Source organism: Panthera onca, chromosome B4 (assembly GCF_046562875.1).
Source record: "Panthera onca isolate mPanOnc1 chromosome B4, mPanOnc1 haplotype 2, whole genome shotgun sequence".
NCBI classification, from domain to species: domain Eukaryota; kingdom Metazoa; phylum Chordata; class Mammalia; order Carnivora; family Felidae; genus Panthera; species Panthera onca.
Genome location: NC_138345.1, coordinates 37,452,359 through 37,480,159, shown reverse-complemented (window position 1 = coordinate 37,480,159; position 27,801 = coordinate 37,452,359). Strand labels below are relative to the sequence as shown.

General features: G+C 46.5%; 1 protein-coding gene across 2 annotated transcripts in view; it reads left to right on the top strand.

The window, feature by feature from the left end:
• The first annotated feature begins 1,588 nt into the window (after positions 1-1,588).
• The window catches only part of DDX11 (DEAD/H-box helicase 11), a 40,116-nt gene continuing 13,903 nt past the window's right edge, over positions 1,589-27,801 (top strand). For both annotated transcript variants that reach the window (XM_060658729.2, XM_060658730.2), the window contains exons 1-15: positions 1,589-1,701; positions 5,789-5,978; positions 6,235-6,382; positions 13,025-13,273; positions 14,021-14,107; positions 14,421-14,578; positions 21,088-21,139; positions 22,061-22,168; positions 22,401-22,488; positions 22,898-23,103; positions 24,920-25,072; positions 25,725-25,771; positions 26,107-26,186; positions 27,094-27,138; positions 27,252-27,319. In XM_060658729.2, the coding sequence (XP_060514712.1) occupies positions 6,239-6,382; positions 13,025-13,273; positions 14,021-14,107; positions 14,421-14,578; positions 21,088-21,139; positions 22,061-22,168; positions 22,401-22,488; positions 22,898-23,103; positions 24,920-25,072; positions 25,725-25,771; positions 26,107-26,186; positions 27,094-27,138; positions 27,252-27,319 (1,485 nt within the window). In that variant the 5' untranslated portion in view covers positions 1,589-1,701; positions 5,789-5,978; positions 6,235-6,238. The remainder of the gene's footprint in view (positions 1,702-5,788; positions 5,979-6,234; positions 6,383-13,024; positions 13,274-14,020; positions 14,108-14,420; positions 14,579-21,087; positions 21,140-22,060; positions 22,169-22,400; positions 22,489-22,897; positions 23,104-24,919; positions 25,073-25,724; positions 25,772-26,106; positions 26,187-27,093; positions 27,139-27,251; positions 27,320-27,801) is intronic.

Here is a 27,801-nt window from a genome sequence, read left to right as displayed (position 1 = left end):
GTGCCCTCCTCAATGCCCATCATCCATTTTCCCCCCTGTCCCAATTCCCCACCCCCATCAACCTTCAGTTTGTTTTCTGTATTTAAAAGTCTCATGGTTTGCCTCCCTCTCTGTAACTTATTTTTCCTTCCCTTCCCCTATGGTCTTCTGTTAAGTTTCTCAAAATTCCACGTATGAATGAAAACACATGATATATGTCTTTCTCTGGCTGACTTATTTCATTTAGCATAATACCCTCCAGTTCCATCCATGTTGTCACCAATGGCAAGATTTCATTCTTTTTCATTGCCAAGTAGTATTCCATTGTATATATAAACCACATCTTCTTTATCCATTCATCCATGGACATTTGGGCTCTTTCCATACTTTGACTACTGTTGATAGTACTGCTATAAACATTGGGGTACATGTGCCCCTTTGAATCAGCACTCCTGTATCCTTTGGATAAATTCCTTGTAGTGTCATTGCTGGGTCATAGGGTTGTTCTATTTTAAATTTTTAAATTTTTTGAGGAACCTCCACACTGTTTTCCAGAGCGGCTCCACCAGTTTGCATGCGTGCTTGGTCAAAGAGGACAACCTTCCCCGATAGAGGAGGACCGTTCTTCGGTCGAGGGTATACAAGTAGCTGCGTTCCCCTGCTAGAACCTCCAAATAAGCCACCCCCCCCTTCCCGCCAGCACTGCCGAGTCCCTGGACCTGGCCTGCTGGCATCACCTTCATACTGCTTCCAGTTTAATATTTCCAAGACATTGCCTTTGCAACTTAACCTCTGTGTTTAAAAACATTTTAGTGACTTGCAAATTGCCTACAGTATGTTAAAAAGAAAACCACAGGCCCAAAATGCATCACTTAGGCCAAGTCAGTAAACCAAGACTCAATACCTGCCCTAACTGCAGTTTCAACCTCCAGGAATTGTAACCTTTAACTAGTCAGCATGGAATTTCCTGGTCAACCACTAGGAAATTTACTGATATACTCCTGCTCCAGTTGGAAGGGGATGGTGGTGGGCAACCTTGCCTAAACAAATTCCTTGCTAACAAATTCATTTTTTTTTTTAAAGTCTTCTTTGTCTTTAAAATCCTTTCTTTTGTTTAACTTAGTGGAGCTCCCCTATGCTTCCTAGATGGGATGCTATGGATTCAAGAACTGTTTAAAAAAGCCAATTAGATCTCCAAATGTACTTGAATTTTGTTTGTTTTTAACAAGTATGAAGTCTAAGTGTACTATTTTGCTGTTTAAAGTCTTCTACCACCAGACCCGACTTACCTTCATGTCTTATCATCTTCTATTTCTCCAATGGTGCTTCTTAAATTAGAGGCTTCATACCAGGAGTGGGGGGTGAGGGAGGTGGAGGAGGGAGGTGGAGCTTTGAAGCGATAGGGCCAAAACCTAGCGAGCATTTCAGACCACAGCCTCTAGGGGTCTGTCATGACCAGGACTCCCAGCGCCAGAAAAAAAGCCCAGCCCTGAGTCTGCCGCGCAAGCGCAGTGGAGCAAAAGGAGACCAACTCCCACCCACCCCTTCGAATTCAGGGGTGCGCAGGCGCAGTGGTGCGGGGGCGTGGCAACGCAGCACGCTCCTACCAGAGGCCGACGTTGAGGGAGAGGCGCCGCGAATTCAAATTCCGTAGCGTTATGCTCAGACTCCTCAACTCCTCCCTGGCCTGGACTTCGCGAAGCAGTCCCTCGGGCGAAGACGGTGAGCGTGGTGCCGTGTGAGAAGGCGAAGCGAGAGGAGAGAGGGCAGGCGCTGGTGGAAACGCAAACACGGCGGGCTGTAGTGCAAAGGGGCAGGGCGAGTCGGGAGCGGGAAAGCGTTCTGGAACCGGGGGGGCGGGGCCAGTGCATGATTGGCAGGCTAGAAACCAATGGGAGGGGTAAGGGCCTACCAAGGAGGGTGGGACCTGTAGTTGACGCCCCAAGCGCTTTTGGAGTGAGACTAGCTAGCACGCGTCTGGGGGCTTCAGATTAGCCCGGCTGTGCTAAGCGCTTTTCATAAATTGCCTTATGCAGCGGTCACTACAACCACATGTGAATAAGTGCTGTTACCTGAGAAGACTGAGGCTTAGGAATATTCACATAAGCTGCGATCCCAGACCTGGCCACCCGAGCCCAGTTCCCATACTGTTAATGGCTCCGCCCCACTGCCCATCAAGGAATCAAGGTGGAGTAGAGTCCAGTCAAGAGGACTGAGATGAATGGAATTGACCAGCTTGTTGGAGGAAGTGTCATGAAAGTGGAAATAAATACAAGTAGAGAGAGAGAGAGAAGGCCCCAGCAAGGTGTCACTGTGGGGGTTGCAGCCCAGGCTGTCTCTCCCGGCCTTGGAGCATTGCCGTTGTGCAACATGCTATGGCTTTGGACTAGCAGCAGGTGCAGGAAAGCTTTTCTTTTGGGGCTGTGTTGTCTCCCAGGTGTGTGAAGTTCAAGTATTTTCGGAGCCTAACAGCACAATAGTACCTGGAACGTACTTGTGTCAGGTTGCTGTAATAAAATACTTTAGGCTGGGGAGCTTAAACAACCGAAATTTATTTTCTCACTGTGGCAGAGTCTGGGAATTCTAAGGTGCTGGCATATTTGGTTCTTGGTGACAGCTCTATTCCTGACTTGCAGATGGCCTCCTTCCTTATCCTCATATGGTGTGGAAAGAGAGCTCCTCTCCCTCTTTCCTCTTCTTATAAGGCCACCATTCCTAGTAAGGATTAGGACCCCACTCTTAGATTTTGTTTAACCTCAGTTTTCCCCAAAAGCCCTATCTTCAAATACAGTCTATATGGGGGGTTAGGCCTTTAATACATAAATTTTGGGGGGACACAATTTAGTCTATAGCAATAGTTTATACACAGGTAAATAATGAGTGATAATTGGGTACCCGAGGAAATGAACTCTAAGAATTAATATGTCCCTGGGGGCTTTCATGTATCTTATGTCCTTTATAAGTGTATGGCATGTGCCTTGCCACTGGTGGGGATTTCTAGGGAGAACTCGTGTGGGTCGTGGTTGTCCTCCACAAAACCAACCTGAAGAGGTCAGAGTTACACCAAATGACCTTAATAGCGCTTAGTGAATCCATGATTCAAGGATTTATGCAAACCCTTCTTTAACTTGTGATTTGGCTTGTGCTGCTTTGGGAATAATGAGATCCATAATTACCACCCACAGGGAAGTGAAATAATAATTGCTTTTCTTCTGTATTGTTTCATGTTGTCATTCTGAAGTTTAGTAACCAAGCCTTTCTTTTCAGTCTGCTTGCCCTGGTGGGAGGAAGAGGGAGGAAATATAAAGCCCAAGGGCTTGGAGATCTGGCAGATGAGGGTTCACATCTTGAGTTCAAGCACTTGCTGAGTGACTGGGCAAGTCTCAATCTTTCTGAGTCTCAGCGTTTTCATCTATAAAATAGAGCTAATAAAAATATCACACAGGGTTGCTGTGAGGTTATGTGAAAACAGTTTGAAATTATTAACGGGCCCTTGGACTAGATATTTTAGTCATGGGGACTATTCTACCCACACCTCTGAAGAACAGAAACCTCTACCTACAGCCACCATGTCAAGCTGGCTATTCATTCATTTCATCAAGATTTATTTGAATACCTAATAGGCGCCAAAGTACCTATTCTGGTGCTAGGGGCAGGGAAGAACAAGACAGACAAGTTTCCTCCTTTTATGCTGTGTATATTCTGGTAGGGGAGGATTGTAAATAAGTTCAGCTAGTGCTAAGAGCTGTGAGGAAATTAAATACAGGGTAATAAGACAAAAGAGTCATTTAAAGTAGGGTGGTGTGTGTTTGGATGGGAGTGTTATTTGACCCACATGGGGTGGCCAAATAGGGAGGGAGTCATTTTTTTTTTTTTTTTTTTATTTTATTTTATTTTATTTTTTTTAATTTTTTTTTCAACGTTTTTTATTTATTTTTGGGACAGAGAGAGACCAAGCATGAACAGGGGAGGGGCAGAGAGAGAGGGAGACACAGAATCGGAAACAGGCTCCAGGCTCCGAGCCATCAGCCCAGAGCCTGACGCGGGGCTCGAACTCACGGACCGCGAGATCGTGACCTGGCTGAAGTCGGACGCTTAACCGACTGCGCCACCCAGGCGCCCCAGGGAGGGAGTCATTTTTAAGGAGGTAAGGGGAGTCCTCTAAATGTCCATTGTTTCCCACGCAGGGGTGGAAGGGAGTGGTGGACAGTAAGCACGAGGCCCAAGCTGATTATATCAGGCAGGGTAACTCATCAGTCTATAGGCTGACCAGTGAGTGATCTATTTTAAATGGAGAGGCAGTGCTGACTAGATTTTTCTCTTGGGATTTAGAACTAAGAAACATGGAAAGATTTTTCCCTTGGCATTGAGAGTTGGAGCTAAAAGGTAGAGGGTGCGAAGAGGCCCTGTGCAAGCTGAGGTTTTGGGTAAGCAGAAGCTATGAATAAGCAGAGGAGGTCAATGAGTGGCTCCATGTGGCATGTGACTGAGTGGGAGAAGGACAATCCATGGGTGTTTACTTGCTGGTGAAGTTCTTGGAGCCCTCTTAGAATCCAGACTACTTTGTAGTTGTGGTCTGCAGAAATCACACTCTGCTAGTGCCTTAGGTTCTAGGTTTTGGCACGTTGTCTCAATTTTTAATTTCTCAATATGTATATTTTCAGTAGATCTCCCTTTTACTTATGCTAGTTATCTTTTGCCAGACGAATCTTACTAAAAGAGCCATATGGATCTTGGTTTGGATCCCTGGTTTTCCTCTTATTAGCTGTGCCTTTGAAAACTAATTTCTGTAAGCATTAGTATCCAGCAACTGTATCCTTAGAGTGTGGTACAGGTTAACTGAGATAATAGTAGTAAAAAGGCCTGTGAACTGATCAAAATTTGTTAGATACCTTCCTCTTTTATTCTGATCTGAATGGTTTTTTGATTACATGCCTCCCTCTCAGTATTGACTTGTCCTAGTTTTTAAAAGTCACCCCCTTTTTTTTTAAGTTTATTTACTTATTTTGAGAGAGAGAGCATGCATAAGTGGGAGAGGGGCAGGGAGAGAGAGGAGACGGAGAATCCCAAGCAGGCTCCACACCGTCAATGCAGAGCCCCGTGTGGGGTTCTGTCTCACAAACCGTGAGATAATAACCTGAGCTGAAACCGAGTCAGACGCTTAACTGAGCCACTCAGGTGCCCCCAGAGTCACCTTTCTTGTAGTTCTTTCACCTCTGTAGTCATTTTAGGTGTCCCTAAACTGGAAGAACATCATGGCAACTACCCTTCTTTCATAAATGTATGGACACTGTCGTTAGTCTTATTGAGGCCAGTTACATAGCAAGTGGATTTCAGATTGATAATTATTTGTATTTAGAAGAGATGGGCCTGCCCAATAGTTTGGAGCAGTGACTTCCAAAAAGAGAGTGGGAACCAGGATGGAAGAGTCAGTCCTCCAAATGGTAATGAAGGAAGAAAGGGTATGGAGAAGCTATCTCAGAGAAATTTGGTTCAGAAGAGGAGGGAAAAAGGAGGCGCAGAGTTCTTAGACCTTGGCCTGGCAAGGAACAAGAAATGCTGTGGTCTCAGTATTGGAAGCTCTGGCAACCAGGTCTTAGTCCCTGTGAAGAGAGCTTCTCCCAGCCTGCAACCAGACAGAAAACTCTTTATTTCTTAAAGCTGGAGAAGTTTTAGGAGGAGGCTCTGGTTTATGCTGGAAGTGGAGGCTAGGACGAACTAAGAAGCACATTAAAGATACCTGTGAAATATGTATGTATACGTGAACCTGTGCCTCGGAAAGGACGTACTGTGCGTCATGATCTTCCAGATCTTCCCAGCAGGCTTCAGTGAGGCAGCTGTGCCAGGCGAAGGCTGCACTGTGGAGATGTGAGAGAACCATCCTGCAGAGGTAGCCAGGAGTGACATCCTCGACATCAGGGGCACAGGTCTCTGAGAGGAAGTCTGTGCACTTTTCCTGGAGGCATTAGAAGGGTGTCTAAAAAGCGAAATAATCCCAGGTAAAATGGCAGGGCAGTTTCTGTTCAGGGGCTTTGCTAGGCTGCTTTCTGTGTAACCATTTCTGATAAATGTCACCAAGTGGATTACATGATTTGGGTATGGCTTCGTGACGATACCTGGAATGGAGAGAACGTGGTCTCTGCTGGCAAAAAAGTGTATAACCTAAGGAGAAATTCCATAACTAGTATTGAAACTGCTCTTAGGAACTGTTCTAGATTTCAAGCCAGTACTTCCAGGTTTATTTTTTCCCCCTAGGACCATGGCTAATAAAACCCAGGAAGATGGTGGCATCCATTTCCCTTTTCCCTTCACACCCTATTCCATCCAGAAAGACTTCATGGCTGAGCTCTATCGGGTGTTGGACGCTGGCAAGATTGGAATATTTGAGAGTCCAACTGGCACTGTAAGTATGCATCATCAGGGGCTAAGAAGTGTCCTGAGAGACCCCTGATTCCGACACTGCAGAGGCCACCTAGCATGCTTGTTAGTCTAGGCAGAGATTTTCATGGTTTGACGTCAGGCAAAGTAGTTCTCTCAGTTTATCTTTCTGAGTAATAGTCACTTCCTGTATTAAAATGTTAAACAGAAGGGCACCTGGGTGGCTCAGTCAGTTGAGCCTCTGACTCTTGATTTTAGCTCAGGTCTTGGTCTCGGGGTCATGGGTTTGGCTGAGCCGTGTTGGGCTCTGTGCTGGGCGTGAAGCCTACTTAAAAAATAAATAAATAAACACAGCCCCAGAATCTGAGAACAATTAGGCTAAAGAATTTGAATGCCAGTAGAAACCAAGACCTGTAGCACTAAAACTTTCCAGATTGTTCTGGGTACACAACTGCTTTGATGTTGAGAAACAAATTAGTTTGGCTTTTTCACAGATTAAACCTATCGGTTTAGTCTTTAGCAACGAGGGTACTAAGTGCTGAGGGTTCCCATCAAAGGGCCCTGAGTTTTTCCTTCTGGGACTGGAATGAGAGAGGGATTTATCAGAGGGTGGCCTTGAGGAGGATTAGGGCTATGGCAAGCAGTCCCAGCCTCTTGCCTCCCGCTCAGAAAGCACCGTGTGATGGTGAGATGCCTGCATTGATGTGAAGGTCCCCCAGTGAGGCCGCGACCTCCTGGAGGCCGTCCTCCATGTCTCTGTCATCCGGTGGAGCTCGGCATTTTCGACCCACGGAAGGTTCTTAACGCAGTGCAGCAGTCCACTACCAGTCCACTGAGGTGTTTCTTAGTATTAGCAGAGGCTTCCTGGTAAATAGACTTGGGTGTTTCGAGTCCTTATTTGACCATTCTGCAACAGTTGGTGGTGGTGAACATATCCCTCTCCTTTTGTGTAAAGTGATCCCAAAACATGAGTCAAAAATAATGCATGTCATTTAAAAAGTTAAATGTATTAAACTTGGTTCTTTGGGCAGGTACTTATAATTCTTTTAACTGTTTACCAAGAAATATACTTGCATAGCACATTTGAAATTGTAAGCTTTGTGCTATTTCTTGATTTATGGATTTAATCATTGTACCTTCCTCTTGTGAGAGCTAAGATGCAGCTTTCTTACCATTTCTTTTCCTTCCCTCGCCCCATCCTCCCGTTGTAGTTAGATGGAAAGTGTTAGCCTCTCCTAAGCCGGTATGCTCTGATTATGGGTTTTCGTCTTGAATAATTTTTATTTTCCCAGGGTTGATAATTGCCTTTTAAAGTGTGTCTAGCTAATATGCCTACACCACTTTCTTTCACACCATCCAGTGGCCTCCGTAGGACATTCCATACATAAAATTACTGCTTAGTCTGGCTCCTCAGCTGCCATAACAAAATACCACAGATTGGGTGGCTCAGATGACAGAAATTTATTTTTCACAGTTCAGGAGGCTGGGAAGTACAAGATCAAGGTTTGGGCAACCTCTAGCTTCTGGTGGAAACTCTTCCTGGCTTGTGAGGGCCTCCTTCTTGTTGTGTCCTCACGTGGTAGAGAGATCTTTGGTGTCTCTCCCCGTTTATAAGTAGACCAGTTCTATAGGATCAGGGCTCTGTCCTTAGGACTCCTTGAAGGCCTTTTCTCCAATACAGTCACATGGGAGATTAGGGCTTCAACATGAATTTGGGGGCAATATAATTCAGTCTATAGTAATTACCAATTCCATTTTACCCTGCAGACTTCCTTCTTGAAATTCTCCCATTTGTTCTTACGATCTGCTTCACAACTATTGTACTAAGATTTCCCATCTCTCCTTAAGAATAAAAAAAAAAAAGCAACATTATGAAGTATAATTGACATACAATAAAATGCACGCCTTGTAAGTCCACAAGTTCAGTGAGTGTTGACAGATGGAAACCCCCATATAGCCACTGCCACAATGAAGATGCCAAACATTTCCACCAGCCCAGAAAGTTTGTTGTACCCCTGGCTGCTGTTCCTCCCCTCACATCCTGCCCCAGCCTCAGGTAGTCAGTGATCATTTACCATCTCTGTAGATGAGTTTTAACTTTCTAAAATTTCTTGAAAATGGCATCATATCATAAGTACTCTTTTGTGACCAGCTTCTTATGCTCAGCCAGCATAATATTTTGGGGATTCATCCATGTTGTGCGTATTCTTAAGTTTTTTCTGTGTTTGAGTCTCTTGTTTCCTGGATTCGTTATCTTCTTTGTTTTGGTAGAGAACATTCCTGAAGGGTTGTATGGGAGGTAAGATTTTGAGACTTGCTGAAAGGGTATTAATCTGCCTTTCTCTTGATTGATACTGATAGTTTGGTTGGGTATATAATTCTAGCTGCAGAACACTTTTCCCTCACAACTACTCCCTTTCCTCTCTAGTTTCCATTGTGGCTACTAAGAAGTCCATTGCAACCTGCACCCCAGTTCTTGGTGGTGACCTGACCCACCTCATCCTCCAAAGTTTTCAAGATCTCCTCTATCTTTTGTATTCTGAAATCTCATGTTGATGGGTCAGATGTGTGTGTTCAGTTCCTTGTGTTGGCCACTTGGTGGGCTCTTTCCACCTGGAGGCTTCTATCTTTCCATTCTGAGACATTTTCTCACATCTGATAATCTTCCTGGTACTCCCATTCTTTGAGTTTTGGACTTGCTGGTTAATTCTGTAATTATGTTTTCTTCTAATTGCCCATCTCTTTGGGCATCCTGGTTGGGTTTTGTTTTGTTTTCTTTTTGCTTTAAATTCTGCTTAAGATTTCTTTGACTTTGCTGTCCAGTCTTTCTATTCAGTTTATTTTTATTATCGTAGCCTTAATATTCAAGAACTTTTCTTATTCTTTGATTTTTAAAAATAGCATCCTGTTTTTGTTTCATGGAAATAATATCTTTGTGAGGATATCAATTATAGCAGTATTTTGAATTTTTGTCCCCCCCTGTATCATCTTGTCATGCAGCCTCCTCCCTCCCCCAGTTTTGGTTCTGTGTTTTGTTGAGAGGCTTTCCTCAACTGTCTGGTGATCTTTGGTTGTCTTCTATTGGTGTTCAAGAAAAAGCTACCACAGGGCTGATGGACAGGCCTGTGGTGCAAGCTGGCTGTGGACCACTGAACTGGCCTCTCTTTTGGGGCCTCCAGTGATCAGTGTCTGTGTGATTTCTCTTGAGCCATCCAGTTTTTCCAGAGAAGTCTCCTCTAAACTCTTGCCTTCTAGTCCTAGGCTGATGGTTAGTATTCTCGAGGGTGTCCTGGGGAAGTGGCTTCAGGTGCATGGTTTTTTGCTTAGTGTCCTGGTTTGATTTCAACTCTCTTCTCCACCCTTCACTTGACCTGCTGTCTCTGGGGCCCTCCTGGCTTAGCTCCTCCAGAGGGTGCACATCCTATCTTTTGCAGAGAAGATCTCTGCAGGCACTTAGGCTTACAGTCCTTTACTCTGTCACGTCCAGTTCTCTGCTTTTCATCTCTCCTAAAACTTGTTACCCTCCCTTCTTCTACTTTCTTTCTGTGGGGTTTAAGCCTCTTCTTCCTTTGGTGTAAATTTAGTGTGTTTCAGAAAAGAACACAGAAGAGCATGTATTTATTCTGCCCTGTTTAATCTGAAGGCTTCAGGTCCCCATCTCAGCCCTCTGCCCATTCCGTGCATCCTCTTCCTCTTCTCAGCCCTTTGTTGTTGATGTTTCTGATTCCAGGGCCTCATATCTTTGTTGTGTCTTCAGCTACCATCACATTCTGAGCCTGTCTGCATCTCACTTGGTAAGCTCTTTCTCCTGTCGCCATGTTGTTACATGCCAGGCCTCACCTGCTGGGCCTCTGCCCTGGGTGGCCACCTCCCCACTTGGGTCCTCATGATGCCTACTAAACTTGGACATGTCACCTTTTTAGCCTTTCATGACTCCACCACGTTGTGCTGACCTTCTGACCTTGTGCCCCCTGTGCCTTGTGTAACATTGCAATTTTGGGCACTCTAAAACCTGGAGTCCATGCTTCGCAGAGAACTGTGATGCCCTGCAGGTCCTGCATTAAGTTTGTGCCTGTGGGGATTTTTAGGGAGCTGCTTCCCAGCATCAAGCCCAGCACTTGCTACAATGTGGGTGTTTAGAATGAATGAATTTACTTATCTTGGCATGTATTTTATGACTGTGATATCTTGGATGGTACCCCAGGAAATAACATTGTTCAAAGCTAGGTATATTGTGGGTACTTTATTAGATTTATTTCATAACTGAGGCAAGCATTTGGTCATACATCCTTTTAACATTTTCTGATTAATACTTTTGCTGTCTTAGTAGAAGGTATAGAATTGCAGGACCTTAGTTCTCCTTTCTCTTTGTGTTAGAGTGTATTCACAGTTGTTTCTGGAGGATAACTTTGACCTTCCCCTTAGGAACTTCCTCAGCTCACTTTGAAGTGGAGAGTGCTGGCTCTCTAACCAGGTGTCTGGCCCTGGGCCATTGTTACAGGGGGATGTCTCACCTGCTGCTAGCCAGGTGATGGCTAAAGGCAGTAGCTCCCCATTTTACTGGCAATACAGAATGGCTGCTCTCCAGGTTCTGCTGGGGAGTGCTGTCTGGAAGTCTCTGCCACTCAGTATTTCTCAAAAGCTGAGAGAAATGGTATATATGGGGCTTTTCCATAGATATGTTAGAAGTGCCATTCTATCATAGGGCCTTTCAAGAATTGATGAAATAGGTTCTTAATCTAGGACAGTAATAATTGTATTATTATTACTTAATAATAGCCAAAAAAAAAAAAATCTCCAGCTGCTTACTTATGTACCATGTATTGTTCTAATCCTAGTGTAGGTATTAACCTTTTTTTTTCAAAAAAATTTTTTTTCATGTTTATTTATCTTTGAGATGTTATGTTTCATGTTATTTATCTTTGAGAGAGAGGGAGAGACAGAGCGCAATCAGGGGAGAGGCAGAAAGAGGGAGACACAGAATCTGAAGCAGCCTTCAGGCTCTGAGGTGTCAGCACAGAGCCCAATGCGGGGCTTAACCTGTGAGATCATGACCTGAGCTGGAGTCGGATGCTTAAGCCACTGAGCCACCCAGGTGCCCCTGTAGGTATTAACCTTTATGGGTAGGAACTTAATGCTTGCAGCAGTTCTCTGAGGAAGGTACTATTACTATCCCCCTCCCCACCTTTTTTTTTTCCCCCCAACTTCCCATGTTTGTACGTGTGGAGCAAAGAAGCCTAGAAAGGTTAGCCTCAGGTCACAGCTGGTGAGTGGAGGAGCCAGTGTTTGGCCAGCAGCCTAGACTCTGGAGCCTTAGCCACTGTGCTCTGCTCTTTCCCCAGCTCTGAACACCTGTGCATTTTACCTATAGTTCGTTTAAGCCCAAATTAGGTTCAGAACCCCTCTGGATACTCTGGGACCTCCTAGTTTAAGCAGGCTCGGAGAGCTGACTGCCTGGCTGGAACGTGTAGGTTCCTGTAGAGACTCGCCTGAACTGAACTGCCCTTTGGACACCAGAAGAAGCAGCCTTAAGAAACCCATGTCAGCGGCCTCCCAGAAGGACTGTGTTAGTGCTCCCCCTGCCGTAACAGAGTTTCACAGGCTGGGGGTTTCAGTAATAGAAACTTACTCTTCACAGTTCTGGAGGCCAGAAATGCAGAATCACAGTGTGGGCAGGGGTGGGTCTCTCTGAGGGTGAGAAAGAAGAGACTGTTCTGGCCTGCCCCCCTGTGTTTTATCACATCGCTTTCCCTCTGGGCATGCCTTGGTGTCCCAATTTCCCCTTTCTGTAAGGACACCAGTCTTACTGGATCAGGGCCCTGATCTTAACTAAATACATCTGGAGTGACCCTATTTCCAAATAAGTTCACATTCTGAGACACTCAGGGTTAGGACTTAACACAAGAGTTTGGGCGGAGGGTCCCAATTCAACCCACAGGGAAAATTCTGGTCTTTAAGTAAAGAATTGTGTTTTCCAGAGCAATTCGTTTGCTTTTAAAGTGTTTTGGAGACCAGGACTCATGGGGCTGTATTAAAGTGGAGAGCCCAAGGTGGCTCCCCCTTAGTGAGGATATAGGATTTCAAGCTATATATTATTTGGCCTAAATTCTTTTTGGGGGCTATTTATCTAATTCTTCACCTTTTTTTTTTTTTTTTTTTTTAATTTTTTAATGTTTATTTTTGAGAGAGAGAGACAGAGCGAGAGTACAAGTGGGGGAGGGGCAGAGAGAAAGGGAGAATCCCAAGCAGGCTCCGAGCTGTCAGCACAGAGCCCCATGTGGGGCTTGAACTCACGAACCGTGAGATCATGACCCAAGCTGAAGTCTGACGCTTAACCTACTGAGCCACTCAGGTGCTCCAAATTCTTCACCTTCTAATTTTGTTAACTTGCGATATTTATATGTAACCTGATAAGCCACATTAAATTATTTTAGGAACAGTGAGCTGTATAATTAAACCATGAATTTCATTTTCATTTCTACCTTTTTCATATTTTCCTTGGCTATCCTTTTGCTAATTCCCTTCCTGCCCTTTCCCAGCTCGGTCTTAAACTACCTTCTAGTAATTAAAGGTAGACCTTCCCTGAAGGCTTTATTAAAATGGGAAACATCATCTGGAAAGCTTTAATTTTTGTTCTCTTTTCCTGAAGACCTTTTTCTTCCTGTAGGGAAAATCTTTAAGTCTGATTTGTGGGGCCCTTTCCTGGCTCCGTGACTTTGAACAGAAGAAACATCAAGAAGAAGCACGTCTCCTTGAAACTGGAACTGTCCCCTTAAGTGATAGGAAGGATCAGCCCCCATTTCTTTCATCCTCCTTCAAAGAGACCCCAGACACCCTGAGGCCTGCCGGAGAGCCTGACTGGGTGACTCAGTTTGTGCAGAAGAAAGAAGAAAGGGACCTGGTGGACCGGCTGAAGGTGAGCCCTAGGGTGATGGGAGGTGAGAATGATCCAGGAAACAGTGTTTGGGTGGTAATTTGGGGTTGATGAGTGTGTCCTTCTCCTTTGCAGTGCCTTCTTGAGCCAGTGGTACTGTGCCCTTGCTGTCTTTTTATTTTTTATTTTTATTTATTTTTTTTTCTTGCTTGCTGTCTTTTTAAAGCTTCTTTGTTTATTTTTGAGAGAGGGAGAATGGGGGAGGGGCAGAGAGAGAAGGAGGAGGAGAGAATCCCAAGCAGGCTCTGCGCTGTCAGCACGGAGCCCGACACGAGGCTTGAACTCTTGAACCATGAGATCATGATCTGCGCTGAAACCAAGAGTTGGACACTCAACTAACTGAGCCACCCAGGCATCCCGCTTTCTGTCTTTTTAAAGCTGATGTCAGTGGGCCTTCTCTAGACCAGGGATTGGCAGTTCCATTCATTACCCACCTGGAAAAAGAACCTCACTGTTGCCATTGGCAACATGGTTCAGTGGCTGCAAACTCCATTCAGGGAATGAATTTGATTGAGAGTCCGTGGCTTCGGGAGGGAGTGTGTAGACCTGCAGTGAGCAATAGGGCTGGGACCCAGTGAGGGTCAGGGATGCTGCTGCACCCTTGAGAGTTGCCCATGGAAGGGAGAACCGCCCTGTGTGAAGAGGCACGAGGCCGAGCCCCAACTCTTTAAGGAGGGCCTGGTTTGGGCTTCCTGCGGGAGTTTCCCGTGTGGCTCCTTTACCCTGTAGGAGGAGCAGGTCAGGCGGAAGAAGCGAGAAGAGCGCCTGCAGCAGATCCGTCACAATGCACAGCTCAAGTATGCAGCCAAGCGCATGGTGAGTGTCCTCTCGGAGTGGCAGGGATGGTGTACGGGCACTGTCCCACTGCGTGGGGCCTCACGGAGTTGCTCCTTTGGATGAGTGGTCAGGACCTCAGTATTCTTGCCCTGACCCCCCCTCATCACCCGGAAGCTGGCAGCTTGAGCTGAGGTATTGATGCCTGGGGTGTAGATACCAGTAGGACAGCGAGGCCTGTGGAAATGGCATGTGTGTTGTCCTTGGTGGTAGCCACTTCGAGGCTGACTCCATCAAGGGGGCAGGGGCACCCGTACTGAGATTCCTCTGTCCCACTTGTAATGCTCTTACACAGAGACGGGAAGAAGAAGAAATGGAGCGTCTCCTCCACCTCAGCAGGGAGATGCTAGCAGAAGGAACAGGGACCGAGCCCCTAGAGCAGCTGGAATGTGGGGACGAGGAGCTGGTCCTCGCCGAGTACGAGAGCGATGAGGAGAAGGGAGCAGCTCGTGGGTAAGATGGTGCTTCTCCTTTACCCACCTCCCCTGCACTGGTCTGCATGGGGGCTCCCAGGGAGGCAGCTCCTGTGCCTAGAGAGAGGCAGCCTGCTGTGTCCCTCATGAGACATCTGAAGGGATGGAATGCCATCCCTTAAGTTCCTCATAAATGGGGGCTGTGCCTTAGGCTACAGGGCTAGGAAGGGGAGGAGCAGGGACCTGCACCCAGCACCCAGGCCACTCTTGATCATGTGCTCTTAGCTCCTAGACTACACCTTGTGAGGTTTATGATATAAATCATCAACGTATCCTTAGCCCAACTTGTTCTTTTCGCCTTCTGGCTTCTGAGTTTCTGATGTGTGAGTCCTAAGCTGCTGGGTGGAGTAGAAACACTGAAGGTGACAGCGAGGATGTTCTGAGGCCACACTGCCCTAGTGGGAGCCTCCTTTTTCATTCATGCTTTAGTTGCACAAATGACCTTCGAGGGTCTGCTCTAGGTGTGGCGTGGCTCCAGATGCCACAGACGACAGACATGACCCCTGCCCTCCGAAGCTTGCATGTAGTTGACGGCAGGGGGGTGGGGAACATACACCAGAACTGTGAAATGAGCACATTTGCCCAGGAGGAGAATAAAACTGGTGAAAGGGGTAGCGTGTGGGGTCACACCTCCAGGTGAAGCCAGGAGAGCCCTCCAAGGGGGTGACAAAGCATGAGAAAGAGCCATGGGGAGACCTGGGAGAAGAGAGGTCTAGTCAGTAGCCTGAAGGTACCCTGGTCTGGAAACGGGAACAGGTTTGGTAAGTTCAAGGGGCACAGAGAAGGCCCAGGGGCTGAGCAAGAGCGAATGAGGGAGAGAGGGGAAGAAGAGGCAGCTGTGTGTTTGGGCCTCATGGGTCCACTGAGGGTTTGGGTGTTCTCAGTGCAGTGGGGCTGTGGGGTTTCAAACAAGGGAGTAACAGGATTGTATTTGGGCATTAGGGCATTAAAGTCATTTTGATATCAGTTCTTTCCCCAAGTCACAAGTACCCCTAGAGGTCATCCCTCTTAGGCTCCCAACTTGGAAGCATTGTTTTCTGCTCCTCTAAAGGTGACTCCAGTGTTCTACATTCTCATTGACACTGTGGTCACCATGTCTGTGTAGAGTGTAACTCCAAGGCCTGAAACCTTCGGTTGACTCTTTTGTGATGGAGAAAATCTTCAGTCTGTCTGCAGTGCACCTTCTCACTTCACCATCGGGTGCTCAGCGTCCCAGCTGCCCTGACTTTTCTTTCTTTTCCCCCTCAGCTTTATTGAGATATAATTGGGTTATAACATTGTGTAAGTTTAAGATACATACCATGATGATCTGATATCTGATACATGTATGCATTGCAAAACAATCACTATGATAAGGGTAGTTAACAAATCCATCATCTCACATACTTAACATTTCTTTAAAGATGTGCTCTCCTAGCAGCTGTCAGGTGTACAATACAGTGTAGTTAATGACAGTCATCATGCTGTGACCCTAGAACGTATTATCTTATAATGGTACCTTTACCTTTTGACTACTTTCACGTCCCTCTTCAGCCCCTAGCAATCTACTCTGTTTCTAGGCGTTTGGTTTTTTTAGATTCCACTTAGGATATGCCACAGAATTGTCCTTCTCTGTCTGACTTACATCACTTAGCAGAATGCCCTCAAGGTCCATATATATTGTCACAAATGGCAAGACTTCTTTCTTTTTTATGGCTGAATATTTCTGTGTGTGTGTGTGTGTGTGTGTGTGTGTGTGTGTGTGTGTGTGTGTCAGAGAGAGAGAGAGAGAGAGAGAGAGAGATTTTCATTATTCATTCATCTGTCAGTGGATACTTCGGTTGTTTTCATCAGTGCTGCATTGAACATGAGGATGCAGAGATCTCAGTGAGATAGTGATTTCATTTCCTCTAGATATATACCCAGAAATGGGATTGCTGGGTCATATGCTACTTAATATTTCTAATTTTTTGAGGAATGTCCATGCTGTTTTCTAGAGTGGCTGTACCAATTTACATTGCCACCCACAGTGCGCAAGGGTTCCCTTTTGTCCACATCCTTGCAAACATTTCTTTCTCTTTCTTCCTTTCCTTTCCTTTCCTTTCCTTTCCTTTCCTTTCCGTTCCATTCCGTTCCGTTCCGTTCCTTGTCTTTCACAGTACAAGCAGGAGAGAAGGGCAGAGGGAGAGAAAATCCCAAGCAGACTCCATTCTCAGTGCAGCGCCTGACCTGGGCCTTGATCCTTATGACCCTGGGATCGTGACCCAAGCTGAAATCGAGAGTTGGATGCTGAATGGGCTGAGCCACCCAAGCACCTCATCTTTTATCTTTTTGGCGGTAGCCATGCTAACAGGTGTGAGGTGAAATCTCATTGCGGTTTTGACTTGCATTTCCTTGGGGATCAGTGATGTTGAGCATCTTTTCGTGTACCTGTTGGCTATTTGTATGTCTTTGGAAAAATGTATACTCAGTTCCTCTGCCCATTTAAAAAATTTTTTTCTGTTTATTTTTGAGAAAGAGACAGGGTGTGAGTGGAGGAGGGGCAGAGAGAGAGGGAGACACAGAATCTGAAGCAGGCTCCAGGCTCTGAGCTGTCAGCACAGAGCCTGATGCTGGGCTTGAACTCACAAACCATGAGATCGTGACCTGAGCCAAAGTTGGACGCTTAACCAACTGAGCCACCCAGGCACCCCACCTCTGCCCATTTTTTAATTGGATTACTTGTTTTTTGCTGTTGAGTTCTATGAGTCCCTTATATATTTTGGATATAAGCCCCTTATCATCAGATAGGTGGTTTGCAAATATCTTCTCCCATTTCTTGGTTGCCTTTTCATTTTGTTGATTGTTTCTTTGCTGTGCAGAAGCTTTTTAGTTTGACATAGTCCCACCTGTTTATTTTTGCTTTTGTTGCTTATACTTTTGATGTCCTATCCAAGAAATTATTGAGAAGAACAATGTCATGAAACTTTTTGCTGTGTTTTCTTCTAGGAGTTTTATGATTTTAGGTCTTACGTTTAAGTTTTTAATCCATTTAGACTTAGTTTTTGTGAGTGGTATAGGAGAGGGGTTCCGTTTCATTCTTCTGCCTGTGACTATTCAGTTTGCCCAGCACCATGTTGAAGAGGCCATCTTTTCCTCATTGAGTATTCTTGGCTCCCTTGTCCAATAGTACTTTACTATATATACCTGGGTTTATTTTTGGGCTCTGTTTTGTTCCACGGATCTTACGTGTCTGTTTTTATGCCAGTACCAAAGTGTTTTGATTACCATGCTGTTTGAAATAAGGAATTGTGATTCCTCCAGCTTTATTCTTTCTCAAGATTGCTTTGGCTATTTGGGGTCTTTTGTGGTTCCTAATGATTTTTAGGATTCTTTTTCTATATCTGTAAAAAATGCCATTGGAATGTTGATAAGGAATTGCATTAAATCTATAGATAGCTTTGAGTAGTATGGACATTTTAGCAACGTTAATTCTTGTGACCCATGAACATGGGGCATTTTGTCATCTGTGTCATCTCCAGTTTCTTCATCAAAGTCTTGTAGTTTTGAGTATATGTCTTTCACCTCCTTGGTTAAATTTATTCCTGAGTATTTTATTGGTTTTTTTTTTTTTTTTTTTTTTTTTTAAAGTTTATTTATTTACTTTGAGTGAGACAGAGAACAGGTGAGTGGGGAAGGGGCAGAGAGGGGGAGAGAAGAGAGTCCCAAGCAGGCCCCTTGCTGTCAGAACACAGCCTGATGCAGGGCTCAGAATCACAGACCGTGAGATCAGATCATGTCCTGACTGAAATCAAGAGTTGGACGCTTAACCAACTGAGCCACCCAGGCACCCCAATATTTTATTGTTTTTTTTTAAATGTTTTTTAAAATTTATTTTGAAAGAAAGAGTGTGAGTGGGGGAGGGGGAGGGAGAGGGAGAGAGAGAATCCCAAGGAGGCTCCGAGCTGTCAGCTCAGAGCCCAATGCGGGGCTCAAACTCACAAACTGTGAGACATGACCTGGGCTGAAATCAAGAGTCAGACACTCAACTGACTTAGCCACCCAGGTGCCCCAGTATTTTATTGTTTTTGATGCCTTTATAAGTTAGACTTTTATTTCTTTTTCAGATAGTTTATTATTAGCATACAGAAATGTACCTGATTTTTGTGTGTTGATCGTGTGCCCTGCAGCTTCACTGAATTTATTAGTCCTAGCAGTTTTTTGGTGCTATCTTCAGGGTTTTTGTAAATAAAATCATGTCGTTTACTTCTTCCTTTCCAATTTGGATGCTTTTTATTTCTTTTTCTTGTCTGATTGGTCTGGCTATGACTTCCAGTATTATGTTGAATAGGAGTGGTGAGAGTGGGCAACTTTGTCTTTTTCCTTGTCTTGGTGCAAAAGCTTTCACTCTTTTACTGTTCAGATGTTAGCCGTGGGCTTGTAATAGATGGCCTTTATTATGTTGAGGTACATTCATTTGTACCTAATTGATTGAGAATTTTTATCATGAACAGGCGTTGGATTTTGTCATGTTTTTTTCTGTGTCTGTTGAGATGATTATGTGACTTTTATATATCATTCTATTTATTGATGTATCCCATTTACTGATTTGCATATGATGAGCCATCATATTTTAGGGATAAATCCCACTTGATCATGGAGTATGATCCTTTTAATATGCCATTTAGTTCAGTTTGTTAGTGTTTTGTTGAGAATTTTTGCATCTGTATTCATCAGGGAAATATGTTAGCCTGTAGTTTCCTGTGTTTGTAGTGTTCTTACCTGGCTTTGGTATCAGGGTAATGGTGGTCTCATAAAATGAGTTTGGGAGTGTTCCCTCCTCTTCAGTATTTTGGAAGAGGTTGAGAACGGTTGGCATTATTTCTTTAAATATTTGGTAGAATTTGCCTATGAAATCATCTAGTCCTGGGCTTTTCCTTTGGTGCTCAGAGGCCTGCCCCTAAGCACAGATTTCGGGATCTGGATTAGAACCAAAACTTTTGACCCTGCCCAGGGCTGAGATGTCCAGACCTCTTTATGCATCCTATCTCGAAGAGATAAGGGCAGAGAGGCTCTGTAAACCCTTTGCCACCTGCCTCCAAGACTGCTTGCCCACTCCTGTACTTCTCCTCAAGAGGCCCCTGGGAACAAGAGAAAGAACTTGAGTGGAGTTCGTGAATATTAGAGAAAGTGCTACTTAGGGTCTGGGCCTGAGCCAGTAATCCTGCAGATTTCTACAGCTTCCAGTGCCCTGGCATTTCAAGAGACATGAGCCTCTCTGAGAACACAACTCATTCTGAATATAAAATTTTTGCTCTTCATTTCTTCACATGTCCAGCTTCTTACTAGATTTGGTTGATTTTGCTTACTGTGTGATTTAAATCAAGGCCTTTCAGACAAAGCTGACTGAACAATTATTGATTTATTTATTGACCAGGAAGGCAACCCTATAACTCCTCTTCTAATCCCCCAAAGCAATTAGCATTTCTGCTTTTTTTTTTAAATAAAATTTGCCAGGTGAGTAAAAAGAATCCCAGTGATGGCCCTGTAGGTAGAGTGTGTCTGTGAAAGATTTTGTGTTTTCTGAGGAACCTAGACTAATAATGTTGACCAAACATTCAGCCTTGTAATGCAGGATTTACCTCCCCACCAATCTGCCAGTGCACATGGGCTCTTCATTCATTGCTGGGAATGGTAGACTGAGGTGCTGGCGAGAGAAGAGATTTATCTGGTTCTGAGTGACAGCATCTTTTATTCAGTCAGTCAGCAGTCAGTTGTGACTTCCCTCAGGAAATGTGAGTGGAATTCCTGCTGTGTGCCAAGGCCTTGGTGGGACCCCTGGCATTCACAGAAGCTAGATACTCCCAGGTCCTGCCCGTGGACGTGACAGTCTGGAGGGGGAAACAGACCAAGAATAAGTTATTTTGAATGAGGTGCAGGGGGGCCATGGCAGTGTGTCAGAGGCCAGCCAAGCCTATGGGGGAGGTTGGAGAAGGCTGAACAGAAGAGACAATGTTTATATGGGGATCTCAAGGTTGACAGTTGGCTAGGTAAAAGAGGAGGTGAAGGGAGAGAGCATTCCAGGCAAAGAGAACAGCATGTCCAAGGCTCTGAGGTGGCAAAGAGCAAAGTTCTGTGGGGAACTGAGAGAATTCCAGTTTTCTGGAGGGTGGACAGTGAGGACAGAGTAGCCTTTGATGAGGGACAAGTCAGACACTGAACCTAGGCTTCGGGCATACTGTGCCCCTTTCTCATTTCCCTCCTGAGCGGCAGTAGGAGGATGGGGTTGGTGTTAGCCTGGGGGTGTCTCTCTGACTGAGCGAATGAGCACCTGCTCATTGGTGGAACCTGGTTGTTGGAATGGTCTGTCTCCCTTTGGCTGAGGGCTCCAACCCCAGCAATGCTGGCCTCCATGTGGGGAACAGCTTACTTGTTTAGCTAGTTCCCATACATGGCACATGCTCGGTACAGTGCATCTCAGTTGACCTGAGTCCCCAGGGAAGACTGTTCCGTGTTATTTTTCTCTCTCAGAGTGGACGAGGAGGAGGAGGAGGAGGACCTGGAGGAAGAACACGTAACTAAGGTAAGACATCGTGTCCTGGGTATTCTGGGATTGGTCCCCAGTCCAGGGCTGTATCCCCCTAGCTGCTTCTCACTCTCCTGGGGTTCCCCAGACCCAGACCTTGGTGTCGGTGCTTACTTGGCCAGATGGGCTAGGCACCCAGAGGAAAGGCCTCTCCTGGCAGTGAAGCCTGGGCTTGTGTGCCCCAGGGCATCCAGGAGCTGCCGTTCTGGGCCACGGACCAGTGGTATCTCTCTGGGGAAAGGGGGGGCGGCAGGCCAGAGCAAGAGCACCCTGCCCTTTGGCTCCCTCTTCTCTGGTTTGTATTTTCGTTGGCATGGAGTTCTGTGAGGTACATATGATTCTGACACCTCTCATGTTTAAAATCATTTGGTTTCATTTGTGTAAGACTCTTGTTTTCTCCGTTAAAAGTAGATATTTTGCCTCTATTTTTCTCTTCTTTTGTCGCTGTTCTCCATCTCAGAGGAGCACAGAGAGAGTTTAGCTCAGTGCCCCCCTGCCTTACTGCCCGCCTGTCTTCCAAGCCCTTTGGGAGGTGTGTGTGGACAGCCCACCCCCCAACACACTCCCCAGAATCTACTCTTTCCCATTTGGGAACCACAGCTCAGGGAGGCGGCCTGTCCTGAGATGAACAAGCCCTGTAAAGTGGCTGGATTAGCGGCTGAGCAGGACTGATGGGAGGCGCTCCATGTCGTGGGTGTTCTCATGACCTTCTGGAGCTGAGGGGATGGTGGGGACTGCCCCGGCCCTGTGTTAACTGAGATCTGCTGTGGGACAGAGTCCCCTTGCTTTAGGTTTGTGTATCTGTGGCCACTCTCCCCAGTCCCTCAGCCTATTAGACCATGTATTCCTTGATGTGCAGACAATATTTGGAGAAATTGTGGTCTCCTCTTTGAAATACCCTGCTTTTTCTCGGAGCAGATTTACTACTGCAGTCGGACGCACTCCCAGCTGGCCCAGTTTGTACACGAGGTGCAGAGAAGCCCCTTTGGCAAGGACACCCGGCTTGTCTCCCTTGGCTCTCGGCAGGTAAACAGAGGCAGTGGGTCTTGGCTCAAGTGCCGACCTGCTCCCTTCCCTGGGCCTTCATCTTCTTCAGAGAAGAATTCTTCTTAGAAGAATTGTGGGTCCGAGGCAGGCCGAGCGGTGGGAGGATCGGCCTCTTCCGGTCCTTGGGGGGCTAGGCAGGCTCTGGAGGGTTGCTGTGTATCACATAGCTGGGACCATTGTGTTGACTTTTTCTTTATCCTCTGTCTTCTAGAATCTTTGTATAAATGAAGATGTGAAAAACCTGGGTTCTGCGCAGCTTATCAATGACCGCTGCATGGAGATGCAGAGAAGTAAACACGGTAGCCGCCAGCACCCTGGAGCTGTGCAGCAAAGAGCTCTGGGACTGTCGTGTAGCCTCAGGCAGTACTGGGAAGGGGTCGGGAGTGGGGCAGAAGTGGACAAGGATGTGGGAAATAGTGTCTTAAATGGCAGTGACGGCAGAGCAGACGGCCGGGTCCTTCCTAAAGACCATCTCCTTGGGAAAAGGCGTTTTGCTTTTTGGGTCAGTGTCTAGTTCAGAACCCTGGCTCTGAGATGATTTTACTGGCTTTTTCTAGCGAACACCAAATAAAATACCAGAATGGTGTGCTGAGTACCGAGAAGTACTGGGAAGGGTTTATCGGACGCCACCCTATGGAATTGGGCTTCTGACCCCATGGACACTTACCATTCTTTCTGCCTTTGCCCCCTTGTGCCTGTGCCCCTCAGAGAAGAGCAGAGCTGAGGATGAGAAGCCCAAGAGGAGAAGGCAGGAGCACCAGGCCGCATGCCCCTTCTACAGCTATGAGCAGCTGCAGCTCCTCCGAGACGAGGTCCTGGTGGGGGTGAAGGACATCGAGCAGCTGGTGTCCCTGGGGAAGGAGGCTCGGGCCTGTCCCTATTACGGGAGCCGGTTTGCCATTCCAGCAGCCCAGGTGAAGACCCTGGAGGGTTGGGCAGTCACTCTTGGCTCTAACTGTGGCCTCATCCCCAAGGAGTTTCCTCATTCCTCTTAATTTGGGAGGATGTCACTGGCCATGGTTGGACTGACCAACACACTGCACACCAGTGACCTGTCACCCACACGCCTGGTGCGTAGGGTCAGAGGCGGCCCCAGGTGCCTTGTGGCTCTGGGTTGCAGGAATAGTTGGCATTATTGGGGACAGCAGATAAAAGCCAGGAAGGGAGGGGCGCCTGGATGGCTCAGTCGGTTGAGCGTCTGACTTCAGCTCAGGTCACGTTCTTGCGGTCCGTGAGTTCGAGTCCCGCGTCGGGCTCTGGGCTGATGGCTCAGAGCCTGGAGCCTGCTTCTGATTCTGTGTCTCCCTCTCTCTCTGCGCCTCCCCTGTTCATGCTCTGTCTCTCTCTGTCTCAAAAATAAATAAATGTTAAAAAAAAAAAAAAAGCCAGGTAGGGGTGTGCAGTCCTAGTGAAAACACAGAGTCGGGGGCGAAAGCTGAGGGGATGAAGTAAAGGGGCTGCACCAGAAACGTGTTCCCAGATGGCCTTTCAGAGGAACCTACCCACCAGTGTGTGAGAAGACAGTCTTCTCTAGACTTGCCACATTTGGTGTCATCTTTAAACAGAAAAACTGCCGGTTTGCCAGATCAAAAATACCATAGTTATTTGGTACGATTTTACTAATTGCCACTTCTTAATTTGAATGGCTTTTGGAAATAGGGTTTCGATTATGGAGACTTCCATATAAGAAAGAAGAGATTAGGTAGGTTTTCAGTGATTCAGGGAACATGAGTAATAATTTTACAAGGCAGTTAAGTGCTCATTAATATACTACGTTGAACCGTGTTGCGTGGGTGCTCAGAATTAAATTCCAGAATCCTCCCAGCCCTCAGCATTGTTGCATGCCGTGCCTGGGTCTGTTTGCCACATTGCAAGATTAGTGCCATAGATACCTGTGTGCAAATATAGTAAGATGTCCTGAGATTTTCATGATCTTCACTTTTTGAGATACTTTTCACCTCATTTTTGCTTTGTAGTATCCTACTAAAAAAGCAAAGGCAAGTATTATCCATATGTTCTCATATCCATATGAGGACACAGGCCCAGAAAGGTTAAGTGATTTATCTGTTTTCTCTTAGTGGGTGAGTAATGGAGCCAGTATTAAAGCTGGGCCTTAAGTTTCTAGTTTTCTGGATTTTCACTCTATCAGTATTCTTTTAACTGTAAAATCATCATCACAGAGAGCACCTAAAAATTCATGGAATGCTTTTATTTTTGTTTACCCTCCACCCCTTAGCCCTTATTTGAGATAGAGTTTATCATTTGCAGATGAAGAAATTGAGGCGCAGAAAGATAAGTCATTCTTCCAGAGTCATTTAGCTGGGAAATAACAGCTCCAAGACCAGAACCCAGGGCTACCTACTAGTACACCACTGGTTTTCACAGTGTTTTGAGGAACCTTGGGTGCCTCAGGGGCTACCTCGGGGGTATGGATAAGGCTAAGCAGGGGTTCCACGCTTCTCTCTGCTCCCCTCTGCCCACTGCCACTCTTGGTTCAGTCAGATTCAGATTGGCCCCAGTTATGTCTGTTTCATATTTCATGTTCCACATAAAACCTGAGGAGGGGGTCTGTTGCTAAAAGCACAGGGCTTTGCTAGAGCTTTCACTCTTGAATGCCCCTACACGTATTCTGGTTGGGAAATGAAACCACTCACACCAGGAGCTTAGAGCAGGTGGGGCTGCTGTGGCAAGGAGCCCAGCCCTGCTCAGGTGGCCACCCCCTCCTCCCAGCTCGTGGTGCTGCCCTACCAGATGCTGCTGCACGGGGCCACCCGCCAGGCCGCGGGGATCCGGCTGCAGGGACAGGTGGTGGTCATTGACGAGGCTCACAACCTGATCGACACCATCACGGGCATCTACAGTGCAGAGGTCAGCGGTTCCCAGGTGGGTCGGCCTCTCCCTTCTTGGGCCAGTGCCTGCTGTGGGGAAGAGGGATGTGGATCATCTCTCCAAGTGCCTAGACCTGGAATTCGTCTGGCAATGGCGTGGGGAAGGGTGCGCTGAGTCGAGGCAGTGGCCTCATCAGGGGCGGACTGGCTAGAACTACGGGGACCCAGATCTTAGAAATGCTGGCACCCGGCGCAGACAAGGTGACTCATTTCCTTGTTCCTCACTGGCGTATGTCATCCTGAGTCCCTCCAGCCCAGGGTGGTACCAGCCAGTTCTCTATAACCCAGGACAGTGGGGTGAGGGAAGCAGGGTCCTCACATGGTTGGACATCATTATTGTTGCTTTGAGGGGTTCTCAGTATTTCTGAAAGCCACTATTTATCGATTATCTCCTCTGTGCCATGCAGCATACACAGTATTGTGAAACCCCACGCTGCCTCTGTGCAGGCTGGTATTCCTAGTTAACGTTGAGAACTCTTGAAATTCAGGGGGGCATAAGCAGTGTGCTGCTCTCTTCACCTTGGTTGTTTCCCATGAGGTGTCCTGGCTAGCATCTTCTAGGCATGATCTAAGATATCATTGGCACAGCCCTAGGCTGCTTGCTCAGAGCCTGGGCCACCTTCACACCTGTTCTCTGTTCTCTCCAGTTCTGCCAGGCCCATTCCCAGTTGCTCCAGTATATGGAACGATATGGGTAAGACACTGCCTCCTGAGGGGGAAGGGAAATCCTGCTCAGTCTCCGGGAGAAGCAATTGGGTCTCCATCTCTGGCCCAGGCACCACACCAAGTGGGCCAGGGTGCTGTTTACCTCCTGTTTGTGGTGGTGTGTACCCCACATAGGCCGAGGGTGCTTGGGACACAACAGCTGGCTGTGAAGGCCTTGGGCCATGGCCATCCTTTTTCTCTGGGACCATATTTGTCACTGTGGTCTACCTTGAAAGACTGGACAGAAACGCCACAACTTGGGGCATTTGGAAGGGAAGCAGCTTGGGGAGTGCTACCACTTGATGTCCGTTGGTGTCTCCTCAGGAAGCGTCTGAAGGCCAAGAACTTGATGTACATCAAACAGCTCCTGTATCTGTTGGAGCAGTTTGTGACTGTGTTGGGAGGTAAGGAGCACTATGCCCACCCCAGCCCCTGGCCTGCTAAGCTTGCTGCAGTCCCTTCTCTGGATGCCAGTCAGGACACCTGGGATTTCTGTGTCCTCAAGAATTGTCTTGGCCATTGATTTAGAAGATTCTTATTTTTCATAGCTTTGTTGAATTGTCTGACCGTAGATCCTTTTTTGGTTTCTAGTTTATATTTCCCTGAGTCCTTTTTATTTTGCCAGACTTTACTTCTCAGGTAGTAATAACAGCATAGTGTAATAGAAACGGGTGACGTTACTTTGGAGTGCTCCTGTGAGGAGAGCTGCACAGGCACGCTCACTGTTGTTGACAGAGGAGTCAACTAAAGCTCAGAGATGTGACCTGCCTCTGCTTCATGAACCTAGTAGGAGAGACTAGAGGCTTCCGGCTCTAGGTTTCATACTGCTTTGCACAATTCTGTGTCACCTACCCTTTCCTTTACTATATATATGGCTGTCATTTGAAGGCTTTCATAGAAGCCAAAGTTCTGGAAAACCAGTGGGGTGTTCCACTGGAGGGATTTTGTCTAATGTCGGTGTTCCTCCCTTCCACCTCTGCCTTGCCACTGGCCACTGTGCAGCCTGGACAACTCTTTGTACCTGCGTAAAGTGGGTGGTCCCTTGGCCCCAGCCTCCTTGGAGGAGGTGTGGAAAGAATGAGATAACAAGGCTTTGGGCTCCATATGCAAACGTGGGTTAGATTTTGAGGCTTCCTAGAGCTTCCCACCCTCTCAGTGGGTTCTTTGGGTACCATAAATGGCAAAAAACCTGTTTACATGTGAATGCTCTTATTTGATGAGTACATCAAATAGTGTACACACAAAATGTGTGAGAGGATGGGGGTGGGGGGCAGAGGATCCCCATCCTGACCTGCTTGAATTCTGTTTTAGGAAACATTAAGCAAAATCCCAACACACAGAGCCTTTCGCAAACAGGTAAGAGGGCGGCCTTCAGAGACTCAGAGATGGTCTGAGCCGTTTCTGAACTCACCTCTGGGCCTGTGGTCTTCAGAGCAAGGATTCCAAGGCCCTTCTTTGTTTATCCTTAGGGACAGAGCTGAAGACCATCAATGACTTTCTCTTTCAGAGCCAGATCGACAACATCAACTTGTTCAAGGTAGAGGTTCTCCCCCTTCTGTGTCAGCGCCCAGTTTCCTTATCCTTAACCGCCACCTGCGAGCAGAGCACTGTGTTAAGACTGGAAGGAATAAAAAGTAAAGTTCTTCTGTTGTGAGTCAGTCTAGAAGTCTGAGGATCTACAGCATAGATGTTTGTAATTAACCCTTAAAGTGTCAGCAAGAAAAAAATCTTCAATCCAGAGTGAAGGGTCCTAGGGATTGGTGAGAAAAGGTGCCTTTCATTTACCATGTAAGCACAGATAGAAACTCCCAGGTCCTTAACCTCATTCCATCTTTCTTCTGGCCCAGTCTTTGCCCTGGACTAGAAAGAGCAGGTCAGCTTTGTGAGCACCATCCTGCTATTGGGCTGAGGTGGCTGAGAACATTCCCAGGGCCACTCTGTGTGACCCGCCCCCATCCTTGCACACCAGCCGCAGGTGTCTGCCTGCTCCAGACCTACTGTTCGGGGTACTGCTGCCAT